General features: G+C 37.3%; 1 protein-coding gene across 3 annotated transcripts in view; it reads left to right on the top strand.

The window, feature by feature from the left end:
• Positions 1 to 16,970, top strand: part of SLC12A2 (solute carrier family 12 member 2) — a 63,110-nt gene that overhangs the window by 12,774 nt on the left and 33,366 nt on the right. For all 3 annotated transcript variants that reach the window (XM_042787815.1, XM_042787816.1, XM_042787814.1), the window contains exons 2-9: positions 6,584 to 6,703; positions 8,702 to 8,777; positions 9,385 to 9,480; positions 10,829 to 10,968; positions 12,521 to 12,631; positions 15,630 to 15,738; positions 16,194 to 16,321; positions 16,409 to 16,493. In XM_042787815.1, coding sequence (XP_042643749.1) covers positions 6,584 to 6,703; positions 8,702 to 8,777; positions 9,385 to 9,480; positions 10,829 to 10,968; positions 12,521 to 12,631; positions 15,630 to 15,738; positions 16,194 to 16,321; positions 16,409 to 16,493 — 865 coding nt within the window. The remainder of the gene's footprint in view (positions 1 to 6,583; positions 6,704 to 8,701; positions 8,778 to 9,384; positions 9,481 to 10,828; positions 10,969 to 12,520; positions 12,632 to 15,629; positions 15,739 to 16,193; positions 16,322 to 16,408; positions 16,494 to 16,970) is intronic.

The raw sequence follows: 16,970 nt of genomic DNA, 5'->3' as shown, positions 1-16,970 counted from the left end.
ACCTTTTATTCAGATCATTAGAAATGTCAGAGGTGAAGTAGAAGGAAGAATCCGTAAGTTCATTCCATAAGGCATAGTGGAAGGCTTGCTCATCCAAAGAAAGATTTGTAGTCCTTAAAATTCATGGGAAGTGTTATCATTTCCTGGGTCAAAATGTTTAGTAATTCTGCGTTCTATTTCATAACTTTTGTAATCTGTAATTTTTATTTTATCCACACTCTGACTAAAGTATGTTTGAATTAGAAAAGCAAAACAAAATGTTCATAAGCTTTTCTTCTGTGTATGTTCTTGTCCTGGGTTGAGTGAGTGGTAGAGTTTTTTGGTGGCAGGGGAGGGGGCTATAGGGGCAGCCCCCTGTGAGAAGCTTCTCGAAGCTCCCCCAGCTCCAAGCCAGCTCCACTTCTGTTTGGAAACTGAGCCAATCAGCTGCGCCTCTGTGATAACATATTTAAGAAGGGACGTGGTGACAAGCAGTCGGACTTGTGAGGAGGAGTTGCTGCAGCTGCGTGAACACCAAGGTCAGTGGAGGAACGGAGGAAGAAAGGAGGGGGGAGGTGTGACAGAGCAGAGATCTCCCTGTACCCTGTGGTGAGACGGCAGGGCGGCCCCCCCTGCCACCCATGAAGATCTGCGGTGGAGCAGACACTGATTTATGGCCTGTTGCTTCTGCCTGGGTGATCAAGGTGCTGTGCCTGAAGAAGGCCGGGGTCTTGTGGGAAAAGGCAGCCCCGCTGCTGTAATTCAGCACTGGGAGGATTGCAGCATGCGAGGGTGTCCCGCACCGGAGCAGCTCAGGAAGGGCTGCAGCCGTGGGAGGGAATCCAGTTGGAGAAAGTTGGTGACCCATGACGGAGCAGTGTGGGGAACACTGCGGCCCATGGGAGGAACTGATGTTGGAGAGAGTTTGTGGAGGACTGTCTCCTGTGAGAGGGGGACCATGCTGGAGCAGGGGGAAGAAGTTCCAGAAGCTCCCCCCACCGAAGATAAAGAATGTGGCAGCACTGACTGCACCCCCCATTCCCTGCGCCGCTGGGGGGAGGAGGTAGAGATATTGAGAGCAGAGCTGAGCCCGGGAAGAAGGGAGAGGTGGGGGGAAGGTGTTCTCAAGATGTGGCAATTTTTCTCAGTGTCCACCTCTGTTAAGTGTTGTTAGTGTCTGTAATAAATGTATGTTCTTTTTTTTTCTTCCCCTAACGAGGCTGCCTCTTGCTCGTGACCATAATGGGTGATTTTTTCCCCATCCCAGTCCTATCTTTAACCCCAAGCCTGGCTCTCTGTCCCTTCTTATTGCCGGAAGAGAAGGGAGAGAGAGTGGCTGCGTGGTGGTTGGCTGCCGACCAGGCTCAAGCCACGACAGTTCTGAGTTGTGTTAACTCTGAAGGTCTTCTGTACTGTGCAGTTTTGTACTTGAGTACTGTAGTGTTAACTGTGTGCATCTATAGAGTTGGGCTATTTAGGATTATAATCTCTACAAGTTAACAATTCTTACACTGTTGAGACTGCTGGTGCGCTACATCTGGATCAATACATTTTTATTGGTTGCTTCCTTCCACAAAAACAAATTTCTTAAAAATGGCAAGGCCTATAAAGTTATCCTTTGGGAGATGGAAACAAGAAATTGTTATGGTAAGGTGTAGTGAACAGCTTGGCAATAATGCTGGAAGCTGCAGTGAAGGAGTGCAGAAGATGTGTGCAAGTCTCTTGCTCTTGTGAAAAAGGGTTCCATTCTGTGATGATTACTTCAAGCATCTCTAACTATGACACTTGTAGCAGGTAAAAACCTGATCCCATTATAGAGGCTTCAACTGTAGCTGGTGAGGACAAAGACTCATTGGTGTATAGAACTGTTCTGTTGGTGCCTTTGTTAGGGCAAGATGGTTCTCAGGCTGCTTCCCTTATTTCCTGTCCTCAGCATGTTAAATGATGAAAGCACCATGCTCAGTACCAGAATATGTACGTACAAGGCAGTTTCAAATGTAAGCAGCTGTTCTCTTGATTAAATGTAGTGGAATGCCATTTTTATATTTCCGTTCAGAAATTGGAGCTTGAAAACACGAGGCATTTGATTTTCTGTAACATTTTGACGGTATTGGCAATTTAAATCAGATTCAGTACTGTACCTTACTAAGACAAGAAAAAACTAATGTTGTGAATCCTTTCTAAAGAGTTTGTATTTATATGGCATGTGCTAGACCTGTAACTGGTCAGATTTGAGGGATGGAAAAATATCAGCTAAATGCTCTAATCTCAGGTGCCTCTTTGGCCTCCTCTCTTTACATGAGAGTAATGGCAATAGGAAGGATTAGCTGAAGAAGTTACTACTTGGGACATGCCAAATCAGGCAGACTGGAAAGAAAGCGATTTGCCTGAAGAACAACTATGTAGTCTTAGATACAAACTTGCTGGTTGTCCTGTCCTTTACTTGGAGCTACCAAGTTGTGATATTTGAAAAGAAGCAAGAGCAGAAGAGTTCATGTGCATTTATTCTGGTACCATCTCATACAGTTCAACATAGCCTAAGTATGTTGCCTTTAAGATGGGTTCTAGATAAATTCACTGCTAATACGGTCAATTGAATAAATGTGTTGCACAACATACACAGCTATCAAGAACTCTGCGTGAATCAGTAACAATTTTTACCGATGAGAAACTTTTCCATGAACCAGTGTATTTCAAGCTGTGTGTGAAAACTTTCATATCTCTTCTGGCTAACAAGTCTTTTCTCATTACTAATCCACTTCTAATAAATGTGAAGGCTATTCTCAGTTGGCACAAATAACTTATTGTTATGATCCAGTACTGGAGATGAAATAGTAGATTATCTGTACTTTTCAGTGCACTGTGATACAGCAATGGAAATTTCTGTGTAGGAACAGAATTTAACTGTTTCTTGTCTAAATTCCTATCAGTGTGTGATAGAATTGTATCTTACTTTTCCTTTAACAGTGCAAGTGAACACTAAGTTTGAGTGTTCTTTGGACTAATGAGGTAAAAGACAGTATTTTGATTAAAAAGTCGTGTTAATAAGAGCATTTCTAATCTGAAATGTTAAAACATGCTCTTTTCTTTCCCCTTTCGTTACACCCTCTCCAAATCCCCAGTGTGTGTTTTTTACTGTTTATAAAGATCTTATCTTACATGTATTGCTGTTCTAAAATAGTGCTAGTGCATTTTTTTTCTATTCAGTATGTGACTTGAGTAGAAGCATTGTTTCCTCATGAGCACAAGCATGAAAAATACTATGCCTGCTTTATTTACAGCTGAGACCACAGTGGTGCTTTCTTAATCTTGCACTGAAGAGCTGAACTTGGAACCTTGTGTAGTGGAATTCTTTTGTGCCCACACTCTGTAATATCTGTTCTCACTGGTGCTTTATTGGGCACCCACTAGCACTGATAACCAACAGTAACCTTTCAGTTATTACATTTTGTGTGTGCTTCAAAATATTTTCCTGAGAAATATTGCATAGTGTGGAGAGACAAGACATACAAAACAAAACTTTCTTGTGTTCATAGTGTGCGTATCTTGGAGCTGATCTGGTAACTGATAACTCAAAATATGAGTTGTGAGCCATTATCTCCTTCCCAGAATACAACAGGCTGAGCTATGGGCTTGTTTGAGCACTATAGTGAAATGTGTAGCTATCACATGATGGCTGAGGTTGGAAGTGACCTTTGGGAGGTCGTCTTATTAATGTGTGCAGGTTCTACCCATACCTGGCCAGCCATGCTCATATGCTGAAGTATATAATTCTCTTACACTAGATATTAGGATATTTTCCACCTTCTCCTAAAACCTAAATGTGCAGTAAACAAGAACTTCTACTTTTTTATTTTTTTTTTTAAACAAAACGGTTGTGACTCAGTATTGACAGCATTAACTACTTCAGTTACATTTGTTTCAGTATTTTAGGACATGAAGATACAGATTTCTTCTAGCCTTGGTCCTCCCTTGAGCTTGATATATTCTTTGATCCTCCCTGACCAGTCTTCTTGAAGAACAGTTTTATTGTTTCTTATTGGAGACATGACATGCCTTTTTGTAATACCAGAAGATGTTATCAAATGTTGGCAGTTTCCTTGGTCAAAGCATAAAAACAGCTTACATAATATAGATGCGACTCCCTTTATGCAATGCTTTAAAATTCAGTTTGTTGCAAATATAATGTGATGCTTTTCTATGAGAAATAATGGATTTTATATGAAGAAGTAATATACAATTATACTGTTGCATACTTGATTGGAGGTTTTGTTGTCATGGTTGTGAACATGTTGTTTAATTTGTCCTTGGTTTTAATGCATTTTTTTTTTACTTCCCCACTTCTGAAGGTGGGTGGGGGAGAAGTGGAGAGAAACTTCTGGTATTTACTGCTGGAAACAGCAGAGTCTGATGAGGGAAACATTAATACCTAGAAAGAGTTTTGAGTTTTATTTCTTTATTTCTAGGAAAGTCATCTGAAGGATGAGTACTCAAGAGTATTGGAGCAGGGCAGTATGTAGGCTCAGTCATTTTTGTTGTGAGCCTCAGATGTGTCTGAGCTGGGCGAGGAGCCTGATTAGAGGGCTTTCCATTTCCTCAGTTATGGTTTAGTCAGGTCAGCATAGACTCAGCAAGTAAGTGGCTTGTAGCTGTATTATTAAGTTAGAACTAGGTAATTCTGTTTCTTCTTACAGAGATGCTAGAGTTAATTCTGTGTAAAAAAAACTTAAATGTATCAGCATGGTGGTTTTTTTTTTTTTGGTCTTCACCATTCATTTACCACTCTAAATAGATCACACACCACTTCTTGAATGATTTGATTTACATTTGAGTGCCTGAATATATCAGCAAATCAATAGATTTCACCTAGTCAAAGGCTGTGCAAATCTCACAAGAAGTTACAGCCATTAGTTCTCTTCTGTCCAGAAGCATTGCAGTTCAGCAAACTGGGTAATTCCTAGTTATATTTGTTTTTGTTCTCTGTTTAATGTATATAACACATTATATACATATATACACACATACATATTGAAAGATATATATATATAACTCATATCTATCATTTTTTTTTAATCCCTTGGGAGACAAGAAAACTTACTATCTTAGAAAGCTGTCTGTTAAAGGTAATGTTCTGCAAGCTGATCATGATTCTGCCTACTGGTAGAAAGTTTATGCCATACAGAATCTCTGGATGTGTTGCAGGTGCACCTGTTTTTATGAGAATTTAATAATGCAGAGTCAGTGAGAGAAGCTCTGACATGAATCTGTGCTAATGACCTTTGGATAAGGGTGATATAACCTGATTTTTTTTTTTTCTTTTTTTTTTCATCTGTATGTCTTACTGCTGATTGTAAGGGGATATGGATGACGCCCTTCATAAGTGACAATTGTGTAAATATTTCCCCTGGACTCTGCTGATGGTATATTTGGTATTAATGTATCAGGAGGAGAAGGAATTTAATAAAGTATCTCACATTAAACTTTATTGCTGTGTCCCTTCAGCATGGAACATACTTCTTGAAAGCATAATTTGGGTCCAGTCTTATTTTGTGTCTTATTTAGTGAATGTGAGTTTTTCCCTTTACCTTATTGAGTTTGAACCTCTAATTGCTTAAATGTTTTCTAAGCCCTCTGGGATGCAGGCTGCTTCACAAATACTGTTTGAGCTGCTTTGTTGAATAGGATTCTCTGAGTGGTATTCAGGGTCTTTCTAGTATGTTAATTCTTTATAATTGTTGCCTTGGATAACTAACATACTTTGCTTAGAGTGCTTCCTGCAGATTTCTTACAGCAAGTGTAGGAAATACTTGAATTTACATATTTAGGTGTTTGTCTGGCTTGGCAAAACAAAACTGCCTCTTGAAAAAGCAAGCATGGAAAAAGTGTGTGTATGTACACATGTATTTTTAATACATATAAAACAGTTAAGATTTCTGCATTGTAAGCCTGACAGTTGAATTATAAAGAAAAGCCACAAGTTGGCCTTTGTACACAGGACTGATGTTTTCTGCATCTGTCATTATTCCTGTTTAAAAAGGGAGAGATGTTTGGGAAGAGACTTCTCTTCTGTCTTTCTTCCTGAAATGCCATTCTCCCACCTTCCTTTCTAGCAGCATCACCTTACAATGAATAGTAGAATAGTTTGCAGGGAATTGAATAATTTATTTCCTGAAAAATTGATCAAATGACAGCTAAACCTGAACTACAGGAAATGCTATAGCTGAGACCAGAAACTTGTGGTAGAACAGTATACACTTTCAGATTAAGAAGTAAAACTTCCTGTGCTGTAGAAGTCATTGCATTTTAAATCTTGTAGCTCTTTTTCTAAAAGATTAGATGTTTGTTTCTTCTTCATTAGTTATTACTATGACTCCTAACAGTTTATTCTAACTGAAGCAGAATACCTAGGTTGTCTCTGTAAGTTTTATATTCTTTGAAATCTGTGAGATATGCATCATTCAAGAAACATAAAGGAAAAGCTTAAAAATTCTGTTATGTCATTCTTTATTTTTTCTGTTTGCACAAGTAGATGGGTTTTTTACATTGTATCAAATGCTCTCTCTACTCTTTACTCACATAAAAGATGAACTGTTTTTTTTCCAAGGAGCCCTTTGAAGATGGCTATGCAAATGGTGAGGAAGGCACACCAGCTGGGGAAGCAGCTGCAACTTTCACACCTGATAGCAAAGGGGTCGTAAAATTTGGCTGGATAAAAGGTGTATTGGTAAGTTTGATGTATTATACTTCAGTTTCTTACAGATACCGTCTTTCTAATAACCTTCTTTTTTGAGAGGAATTGTGGTAGCACTGTATAAAGAAAAGTTTATATGTATGAGAGATGTGAAAAATGCCATAATTTTAGGAAAGTTTGCTCTTACTTGTACTGAATTTTAAGGAAGTAAATACTTCAGGCTTTCAGGTTTTGAAGGGATCATGGTTTCTTAGCACAGGTTTTACACTTTTGAAGTTGCATAATTTCTAAGAAGGCAAAAGATTATGTAAGTAATCATATGTAGTGGAAAAACTACACATGAATCTTAAGTGAGAAAGACAAATGCAAATGGAGAGAATATAGTGTATGTGTTTTCACTTTGGATCTGTAAAGTTTTGGACTGAAGTGTTAGAAAACTTTAGTTTTATTTATTTATTTTTAGAGAAGCGAAAAATAATGTGTGGAGGAGAGTACCTACCTGTATATGGCAAAACTTGAACAGGATTAAGTATTGAAATTTTGTTGAACCTGTGACAAAGTCACCTTCTCTGAAGCTGTGGAGGTCTTAGCACTAAGTCATGGTGGAAAAAACTGATCCTGCCCCCATTTGGAGGAATGAAAAATTAAGGGTGACATGGGTCATTTTATTATAAGTATATATTAATTTATTTTTTGTATTTTGGCAAAGAGAAACCATGTATAATACATACTCTCCAAAGCTGCAAGAATTTATAGTGGTGGCTGCAAATGCCACAGCTGATTAAAACATGCTGAACTCAAGCATTCAGGATACCTGCCTTTAGTTCAGCAAGCTTCCACTGTATATTAGCAACTTCCTTACAGGTCTTGAAATAGGCATATTCTCTAACCTGGGAGAAGGAGAGTACCTGTGGTAGCTGTGAAACAGGTATTACAGACTCCTGTTAATGTACTCCAACCAAGGACAAAGTTGTTAATTTTACGTCATAAAGGTGACTTTGAATTTGTCCGAACCCCAAGTCTGTATTGGAATATTTTTGTAAGCAGCAATTCTAAGTATTGAAGTGTTGTTATAGGATAAGCATTGCTGACCATTTTCTTCCAAAGTCTATTTAAAAGTTTCAAGGAGGATGATCTCCTCCTTTTCAGTGGTTTGAAATTTGCCGTTAGTATTTCCTAGTAGGCATAAGCCATGTGCATGAATTTCCAGCTTAGATGATTTACAGTTTTCAAAAGACTTTTGAAGCATGTCTGAAAAATCCTTACATTTGTGGTTTGAAGAGGTCCTTGACTCCCTTCTAGTCCTAATGACCAGCTAAACTTTTTGTAGGATTGATATCATACTCTTTAGGTCAGAGAGAGAACTAAGACCTGCTGTTAGTCTTCTGTCCAAATTCTGTACAGTGCAAAGTACTTTACTGAGGACCAAGCGTTTAAAATACCAGGATAAAAAAGTAAACACGCTCACCCACCGCCCATCCTGTTAGTGTGCAGCTGTGTTGTAAGATACAAAAGTTATAGGACTAGGAAGTTGTGGGGGGGTGTTTTGTTTTGTTTTGGTTTTTTTCTGTGTTTTTTTTTTTTTTTTTTTTTTTTGGTTAAAGAATAAATTATTTAACGAATAACTTGCTTTAGTGCATTTTTTGGGGGGAGATCTGTGGGACATCCAAACTGGAATTGTAGACCTCACACTCTTCAGTCGTGTATTCTGTAGTATGAGTTTTGGATCCTAAAGGTTGGGGTCTAATTTATTTTTATTGTTTGGTGAAGACATACTACAAGTGTCAGGCACTGAAGTACTGTGACTTTATGTTCAAGGTAGTAACTTTTTAATCATATTTAGGTTCCCTTTTATTTTTTGTAATCAAACCTAGGCTTGTCTAATGAAAAAATCTATTGTGAAATAATTTCAAAAGTGGTGAGGAAAGACTGCAAGATAATTTTGTCAACATTAAAAACTGAAATGAAGAATTAGTGGAAATGACTGCGGATGTAAGATCTAATCTATGTAAAATTTCTGTTACTTTTTAGGTACGATGTATGTTAAATATTTGGGGTGTGATGCTTTTCATCAGATTGTCATGGATTGTGGGACAAGCTGGGATAGGTATGTGTACTAAATCCTATAATTTCATTTCAGCAAGCTTTAAATGTGATCCAAAAGAGGTGTTGACCCTGACCTTACACTTTAATTAGGGGTAGAAAATTAAGTTAATGTTGCCAATTTTTAATATAGTTCACCCATATCGCAACTTTAAGGATTATGGAGTTAAACTTTTTCATTTAACTATAAGAGATGTAATTTAAAATTGGCATTTGTAAGTCTTCAGTCAATTGTAGAGATAAACTTTTGATCACTGGTTATTAAAATCTGAATATAAGACTGTGTAGTATATAAACAGTTTTCTTCAAACACTTAACCTAGTATTGGACTGCAGAGAGCACCTCATTTGCAAGAGGTATTTGTTTCATTGAAGCTCTAGAATACTGCTTTTGCCCTGCTGATTAAAGAGAACATTTATCCGGTTTTGTTTGTATCCTGGAAACTTCTCTGTACAAAAAAGGAGTGAAGAAACCTTTTCCTTGAATGTGTGGGACCACATACAGTAAATTTATGTTGTATTTGCAAGACTAATTCGTCAAAGTTAAGTTGAAGATTGGTGCATTTTAATACTGTTGGACTTAAAACTTCTTTTCCCCTCTTTTTCCAAAAGGTCTGTCTGTCTTAGTTATTGGAATGGCCACTGTTGTGACAACTATTACAGGACTGTCTACTTCAGCAATAGCCACAAATGGATTTGTAAGAGGAGGTAAAATAACTTTCATAAAGTTTTTAAAGCTTCCATTACTCTGAAGCATACAATTAAAGATTGAACCTCTAACTTATTTTCCATTATTTTTTGCATAAGAGAAAAAACATTATGGATGGAATGTAGGGAAGAGTTAGTGTTCTGAGGAGCAGAGCCTTCTTTATGTTCTGTATTTGACTAAGCTGTCATGTATTTAATGAAAAGTCAATAATTAGCCTACTAATTTGATTTGGCTAGTGGCTTGCTTTTCTACTCTGGAAGAAGTATTATCTACTCTTAATTTTTGGAATACAGACATTTTTAGAGACATATATCCAGGAATGAATAGAGTCTTAATATTCTTCTGCATCTGCACTGGTTGATTAAGAGTGTACATGTGTGCTTGTATGTGTTCATGTCTTGAAAACAGATCCTGTAAAAGGGTAAACTATATCTGTATGAGAGCATACAAACGGACATGTTCTTGTTTTATTGTGATTTTTTTTTTTTTTTTTAATGCACAAAAGAAGTTCTCCAAACTCTTGATTATCTCCAGCTTTCCTGAGGCTGATAGTTTTCATTCTCTTTTACGGTTTGTGTGCTCTTGTCAGCAATTCCTACAAAACAATTTTGTAAGTGGTTGATGTCTTTGACATATTCAGATTGCTTCAAGACATAACAAGACTGCTACTAGTAGAAAATGTGGTGGAATTAAAATACAAGCTTACAAAATTCTTTTGATTAAAAATGAAGAGGAAAAACCTCACTAACAAAGTAAACAGCCCCAATGGGAAGGATCAGCTATGATTAGCATTATGTCAAGCTTAGTTTCTGTCTTTTTTTAAATTGTATTATATGTACTGGTTTTTCCTGTTCTTATGAGACCTTTTTGTTTTTTAAGAGTCACTCTTGCGAAATAATATTTCATTGGAAAATTGGAAGTGCTGAATGGGAAGAATTGTCGAATAAAATCAGTTGTTCCTATGAATATCTTACTGTGAACTGTGCACAAATGTTTTGAGTAGTTTGAAATAAAAAGCTCAGTGACACTGCTGCTTGTATTTTACAGTTTGTTTTTTAACTACAGAACTCGTTGCATAGTTGAGTACTGTGATGTGGTGCATGAGTCAGGTGATTATTTCCAGCTGGTGTCTTTTCTTAAAAATTGGAATGTATTCCTTCAAATTCAATATGCCTGTCCCTAAAATACTGAGTTTTGGCTATTTTCTAATACATCAGGGAAGATACAAGAATTAATAGCATCTTGTTCTTGTAAGCTTTAAATTACTGATGACTGTCTATTCTTAGACTCCTTCATATAGATTTTTGTCTTTTTTTTTTTTCTTTTTTTTTTTTTTTTTTTTTTCAGGAGGAGCATATTACTTAATTTCCAGAAGCCTGGGACCGGAGTTTGGTGGTGCCATAGGTCTGATATTTGCCTTTGCCAATGCTGTTGCAGTAGCAATGTATGTTGTTGGCTTTGCAGAGACAGTTGTGGAGCTGCTCAAGGTATATGGACAACAGTGGTTATATTGATTACATTGTCCTTTATGCAAGTTTGAGCTGTCATCTAGTCATAGAATCATAGTCTAAAGGTCCGTTCCAATCCAAACCATTCTGTGTCATCTAGTCCAACCCCCATGCAATGAGCAGGAACATCTTCAACTAGATGAGGTTGCTCAGAGCCCCATCCAACCTGACCTTGAATGTTTCCGGGGATTGGACATCTACAGCCTCCCTGGGCAATCTGTTCTAGTGTTTCACCACCCTCACGTTAAAAATTTCTTCCTAGTCTGTATCTACCTTCTTTTAGTTTAAAACCATTACCCCCTGTACTATCACTACAGGCCCTGTTAAAAAGTCTGTCCCCATCTTTCTTATAAACCCCCTTTAATTATTGAAAGTCCACAGCAAGGTCTCCTTGGAGCTTTTTCGTCTCTGGGATGAACAACTCCAACTCTCAGTCTGTCCTCATAGGAAAGGTGTTCCATCCCTCTGATCATTTTTGTGGCCCTCTTCTGGACCCATTCCAGAAGATCTATGTCTTTCCTTTACAGAGGAGCCCACAGCTGGACACAATACCCCAGGTGGGATCTCACAAGAGATGAGTAGAGGGGGAGAATCACCTCCCTCAACCTGCTGGCCACACTTCCCTTGATGCAGTCCAGGTTACAGTTGGTTTTCTGGCCTGTGAATGCACATTGCTGGCTCATAGTCAGTTTTCCATCCACCAGAACCCCCAAGTCCTCCTCAGTGCTGCTCTCAATCCATCCCCCAGCTTCTATTGATACTGGGGGTTGCCCTGACTGGTTCAAAGGTGTGGAATGAGGTATAAGGTTACTACTGATGTATCAGTAAAATACTACTGTAATGAAGTAGCTTTTTGGTAAAAAACAAATTATCATTGGAATCAAATGGAAACTTCCCACGCTGTTTATCTCCCTGGAAAAAAAAAAAAAAAGTATAATTTCTGGTAAAGTCCAAGCTGGTTGTTGAGAAGAACAGTGGCAGTACAGATACATGATGCAGACTCATAAGTTGTTAATGCTGAGATTCTTATTAGTGAACTGTTTCTTGTAAGTGATAGTCACTATTAAAAGTGATTCCTTAAGTTAAGCACAAAGAAGTATTATTTCTCTGTTGAATTTTGATTAAATGTAGTACTGAGAAGAAATCAATCATACTTTTTGTAGATGGGAAGAAGTTTGGAATACATTAAAAGTATTAAGAGTAATAGTGAACAACAAGTAAAATACATGTATAGATGTTAGTTGGTAGCAGTTGCCTTGCTGATCAGTCTAATTCTCTGGCAGTTGAAGACAGGCCGTTCTCTCTGGGGATGGGCTATGAATAGGAATGATCATTTCCATTTGAAAGATTCAGTGATTTAAAACAAGGCAAAACCCAAATTACTTGTGTCCACACAGGGAATTTAATATTAATAAATCTATGGTATAGAGGTTAATTATTAATAAATTTTAGTCAATCAATTGCTATTCTGCAGTAGGGAATATAATGAGTTGATAAAATATATGACTTTTTTTTTTATTTGTTTTGTTAGGAAAATGGAGCGTTGATGGTTGATGAAATGAATGATATCAGAATCATAGGGGCTATCACAGTGGTTATATTGCTGGGTATTTCTGTTGCTGGAATGGAATGGGAATCAAAAGTAAGGAACTATCACCTTTTCTTTCATTCTTCACTTCATAATTTTGATTACATTTTCTATCTCAGCTGTTTGATTTATCTTTAATATATTTAGTGCACTCAGTATTGCATGCATATGAAGAAGTCAGTGGGTAGTTTATGTAGTAGCTCTGTCTCTAGCACTAGCATGTGCAGGTCTGGAAAGCATTTCAGAACTGGGACCACTTTGCCCCACTGAAAGTTTAAGCATCTATGAAAACCTAAAAACCAGCATAATCTACTCTTAATGACAGTGTCAAGTAGGTTAATGGTATTACCGTCTTCTGGCAATTACAGCACAACAAGAAAAGGTAAGAGCATTAACATGGCAATTTTTCCTGACTGGGACCTTCAGGTGATCTCTGTGGATGGAATATACAGGGCTGGAGCTGAAGCCAATTTAAAGTTACGTAGTTTCTGCTAACTCATAGCCAGTATTCTTAACTTCCACTCTCTTCTGATTTTGTTTTCACTTGGAAACAGCCAGCCAGTGTGATGAAGTCACTAGGCCCAGCATTGAAGAGGGTAGTGAACACTGAGGGTGATAAATGTGTAGGTGGGGGGAACTTACTTTCTGCATGTTGTGGCTGCATGATCTTAGGTCAACTCTGTGGAAAAAAACATGTTACAGATCCTGGGATACCTTAATACAGAGGTTGCCTTACTGGTTTTCTGCTCTGCCTTACTAGGCAATGTAGCTTGTTCACTGTTTCCTGCACCTGATAAGCTTTTTCTGAATATCTGTCCAGTGTGCTCAAAAATAATTGAGAAGAGCCTCACTTGGTCTCCCTTCCCATTTGGTATTTGGTTAACAGTAGCTTCTGTCTTCTGCAGTGAGAGGCAACTGAAGAGTACATGTGTGTTATGAACTGTTGTAAAACAGTTTCTTATGCTCCTGCATCAAGATGATGATATTCATCATCAAAGTGAGAGAGTGTTATTTCTCATTTTTGCTTCAGCCCCAGAAGTAGGGATCATAGAAAAAGGAAGTGAGGATCAAATTCATTACTTGGGTCTACCACAGGGCGAAAAGAATCTACAGAAATTGACTTTGGCACATACTTTTAAATCAAACAGCACACTTCTGTAAAAATTGTTTACTTTTCTCAAGTAGTGCTTCACTGTAACTTCAGTTTGTAATGGTATCTTTATGCACCTGACTTCAAACAATACTGTCCTCTTAATCTGAACCGTTTAGTTTTTCCTCTGAATGAATTAGTTGTTATTAATCCTCTGGCCACTATCACTTAAAGTCACAAGAAATATCTTGCTTTTGCTCTGTAGCATGAACAATTCTATAACAATAGCTTGCATAGAGGTACCCCTTTTGTTTAATGTTTCTGTATCAAACCTTACCTGTGTTATCAATGCAGTGTCATCCTTATTAGGAAACAGGTAGCTTTCAAAACTCCTGTGCTCAGTGCAAAAATCAAGGCCTGTTGGCTTGCTTTCTGCATCATTGGGGAAGGCAGGTAGGAGCGATGGTAAGCAGCCGAACCCATCAAACAAGCTCTTTATGTGGGTTAACATACAGTTTAGCATATCAAAACAGTAATACTTCCCTCCTGATTAAAGTATCTATGATGTTCTATGTCTTTCCCATGACTTACAGAATGCCTTGGAAAATGGGACAATGGGAATCTATAATAATGCCTTTGAAGTAGATCTAGAAATTAAGAGAGACTGGGATTCCAGTGAAGCCTGCTTAAAAGAATGGCTCTTCAGAGTGGTCTGTTGCCACTCAGCTCCTTGTGTTGAAGTCTTAGAAGCCCATTCTTTATCTGAGACTTTTGAATATAAGGAAGATATTCAGAAAATTCTCTTAGCTCTAGGGAGAAGTGTAGGTTTGTTACTGGATAAATCCACTTGTGGCAATTGCTCTGTTAATTTAATATTGAAATCTTGGGTTTATCAAAGACTTCTGTAAGCACCCAGCTGCATCCTTACACCTCTCACCTGTTTAGGTGTGGCAAAGGAGAGATCTAAATATGATGCACAAACTGGTTTCATCAGGTGGTCTTCTAATTCTGCTCTTGGCTGTCATGCTGTTTATCACTGTACGACCATGTTTTATTGGGAGGCTCTGTGAACTGAAAACTTTGTTTTGTAACAATTAGCAGTGCCATAGAGGTATGATGTATTAAGTTCTGATCCTAGGTTTGAAAAAATAGTCAAACTATGAATAGCTTCCGCCTGAGACACTGGCATATTTTTATAAGGAATCAAATAACACAAAAGATAACAGGGCACTGTGGTTGCTCATTTAAATGTAAAACCTGATCAGTCTCCTCAGTGCCTAGATTTGTCTTTATTCACACTTTTGAGATGTTGGATGGTTTAAAGTACTTCTTGTTCCACGTGTAGCAGTTTTAATGGTTTTATTGAACAGTGGCTAAAATCTAGGTTGTAATGAAAAAACTCTCAAGAAAATAGAAATCAACAAGTAATTGTGGTAGTCTGTAATCTAATTTCATAAATAAAGGTTGAGATCATGAGAAAGTAACAAAACAATCTGGTTCATTGCATAAAATAGCAAACAAAAGCTGCGTGATTGCTGATGTAATAAAATTCTTAGTAAATATTACGACGTACTAAAGTATAAGGCAAAGTATTATGATCACAGTTAAAAAGGCCATACTTCCAGCATTTGGGTGCGTTTAGCTCTTTTTTTGTGAATGTCTTCAATCTACTCAAAACCATCCCTTCTTGGAAGACTTATAGAGAAAATGCTTGTTAAGTATTTTGTCTTTACAAGTATGACCGAGGGGCATGGTAATAACAAATTCTCTTTTGAATAGATGTTAAACTTACAAATTATTCCTACTTAAAAGTCTTGGTACATATTGTGTCCAGCTTGCCTTATTTATTTGGGGAAAACTAAGAAGACTAAGCTGAATTTGGAATCAAATTAATATTTATGTTTTAGAATACATTAAAGCTTCAAACTGTTCTTCTGTTTGACTGTGGTCATTGTCTTTCAGGCACAGATAGTCCTACTGGTGATCCTCATACTTGCTATTGGAGACTTTGTCATAGGAACATTTATTCCTTTGGATAGCAAGAAGCCTAAAGGTTTCTTTGGTTATAAAGGTATGTTGGAACAGTTAGTATTGTAAACAGTGTCTTTGCAAAGAGGAGACATGCTGTCATAATTAAGTTAAACATCTAAAATAGCTTGTAGTCCTGTTTAACTACAGAGATTTTTTTTTGTCCTGATTCAGATATCTGCTGTTTTGTTCCTTAAAGCTTATTGGGCCAAAACTGGGTCCTGTCCGCTTAATATCAAATATACTAAATTTGAAAAAGCTTTAAGAAGTACTTTAAAAAGTACTGTGAGTACTTTTTCTGTTTTTAAAGGATATTTAAGTTTACTGTAACTTTTATTTTGTGTAAAAGTGATGAATTAGGCCTTAAATGTTCTATGCTTAATTTTAAGAAGGTCATGTAACTGTGACTCAGCTTTTTCATGGAGCTAGTAATGGTTGGCATGGGCTAATACTGTAGGTTCTATATGAATATTGATAGATTTAAATCTTTTTCTACAGCTGAAATATTTATGGAGAATTTTGGACCAGATTTCCGACAGGAGGAAACTTTCTTTTCGGTATTTGCTATTTTCTTCCCTGCTGCCACTGGCATACTTGCTGGTGCAAATATCTCAGGTGATCTTGCGGTGAGTAGTGAATTAGTAAATATTGTTCACAAACACTGAGTGTACGTTTATCCTTGTCATCACTGTCCACTGACATTTTTCTTTCAGGATCCTCAGTCAGCCATACCTAAAGGAACGCTGTTGGCCATCTTAATTACTACATTGGTTTATGCAGGAATTGCAGTATCTGTAGGTAAATAGAGAATGTTTTTTAACTTTATCCTTTCACATTCATGCGGAGGGTGTGTTTTGATACCGTTTATGTAGTTTATTGTGTAAAGTCATTATGTAATTGACTTTCATGCATGGGAAAGTAGTAGCCAGAGGTTTCCAATTTTTATTGTTGGAGGTTAAATTTTCAGCTGATTTTTTTGTAAATTCCTAAAATGAGTGATACTTTTCTAAGACTAGTGACTGCTTCAGACTAAAGATGACAAAAGACTTCATATGGATGTTTCCTTATTTGTTGCAGTTACTTATGTTAAAAGATTTACAAGTTAGTAGTGGGATTATCTCTGGATTAGAAAAGAGCGTTTTGAGGAAATACTCACTGAACAAACACCTCTGTTGGTTTGAAGATGATGGTAGGCAGCTACTTACCTGAATTGATTTGTGGGATGATCAAACAATTCTTTTAAGGGTGCATGAACAGTAATTCCCCAGTAGAGGG

This window comes from Tyto alba, unplaced genomic scaffold (assembly GCF_018691265.1).
Source record: "Tyto alba isolate M040663 unplaced genomic scaffold, T.alba_DEE_v4.0 Super-Scaffold_13, whole genome shotgun sequence".
NCBI classification, from domain to species: domain Eukaryota; kingdom Metazoa; phylum Chordata; class Aves; order Strigiformes; family Tytonidae; genus Tyto; species Tyto alba.
Note: the sequence above shows the minus strand (reverse complement) of the source record. Positions and strands in the feature narration are given on the sequence as shown.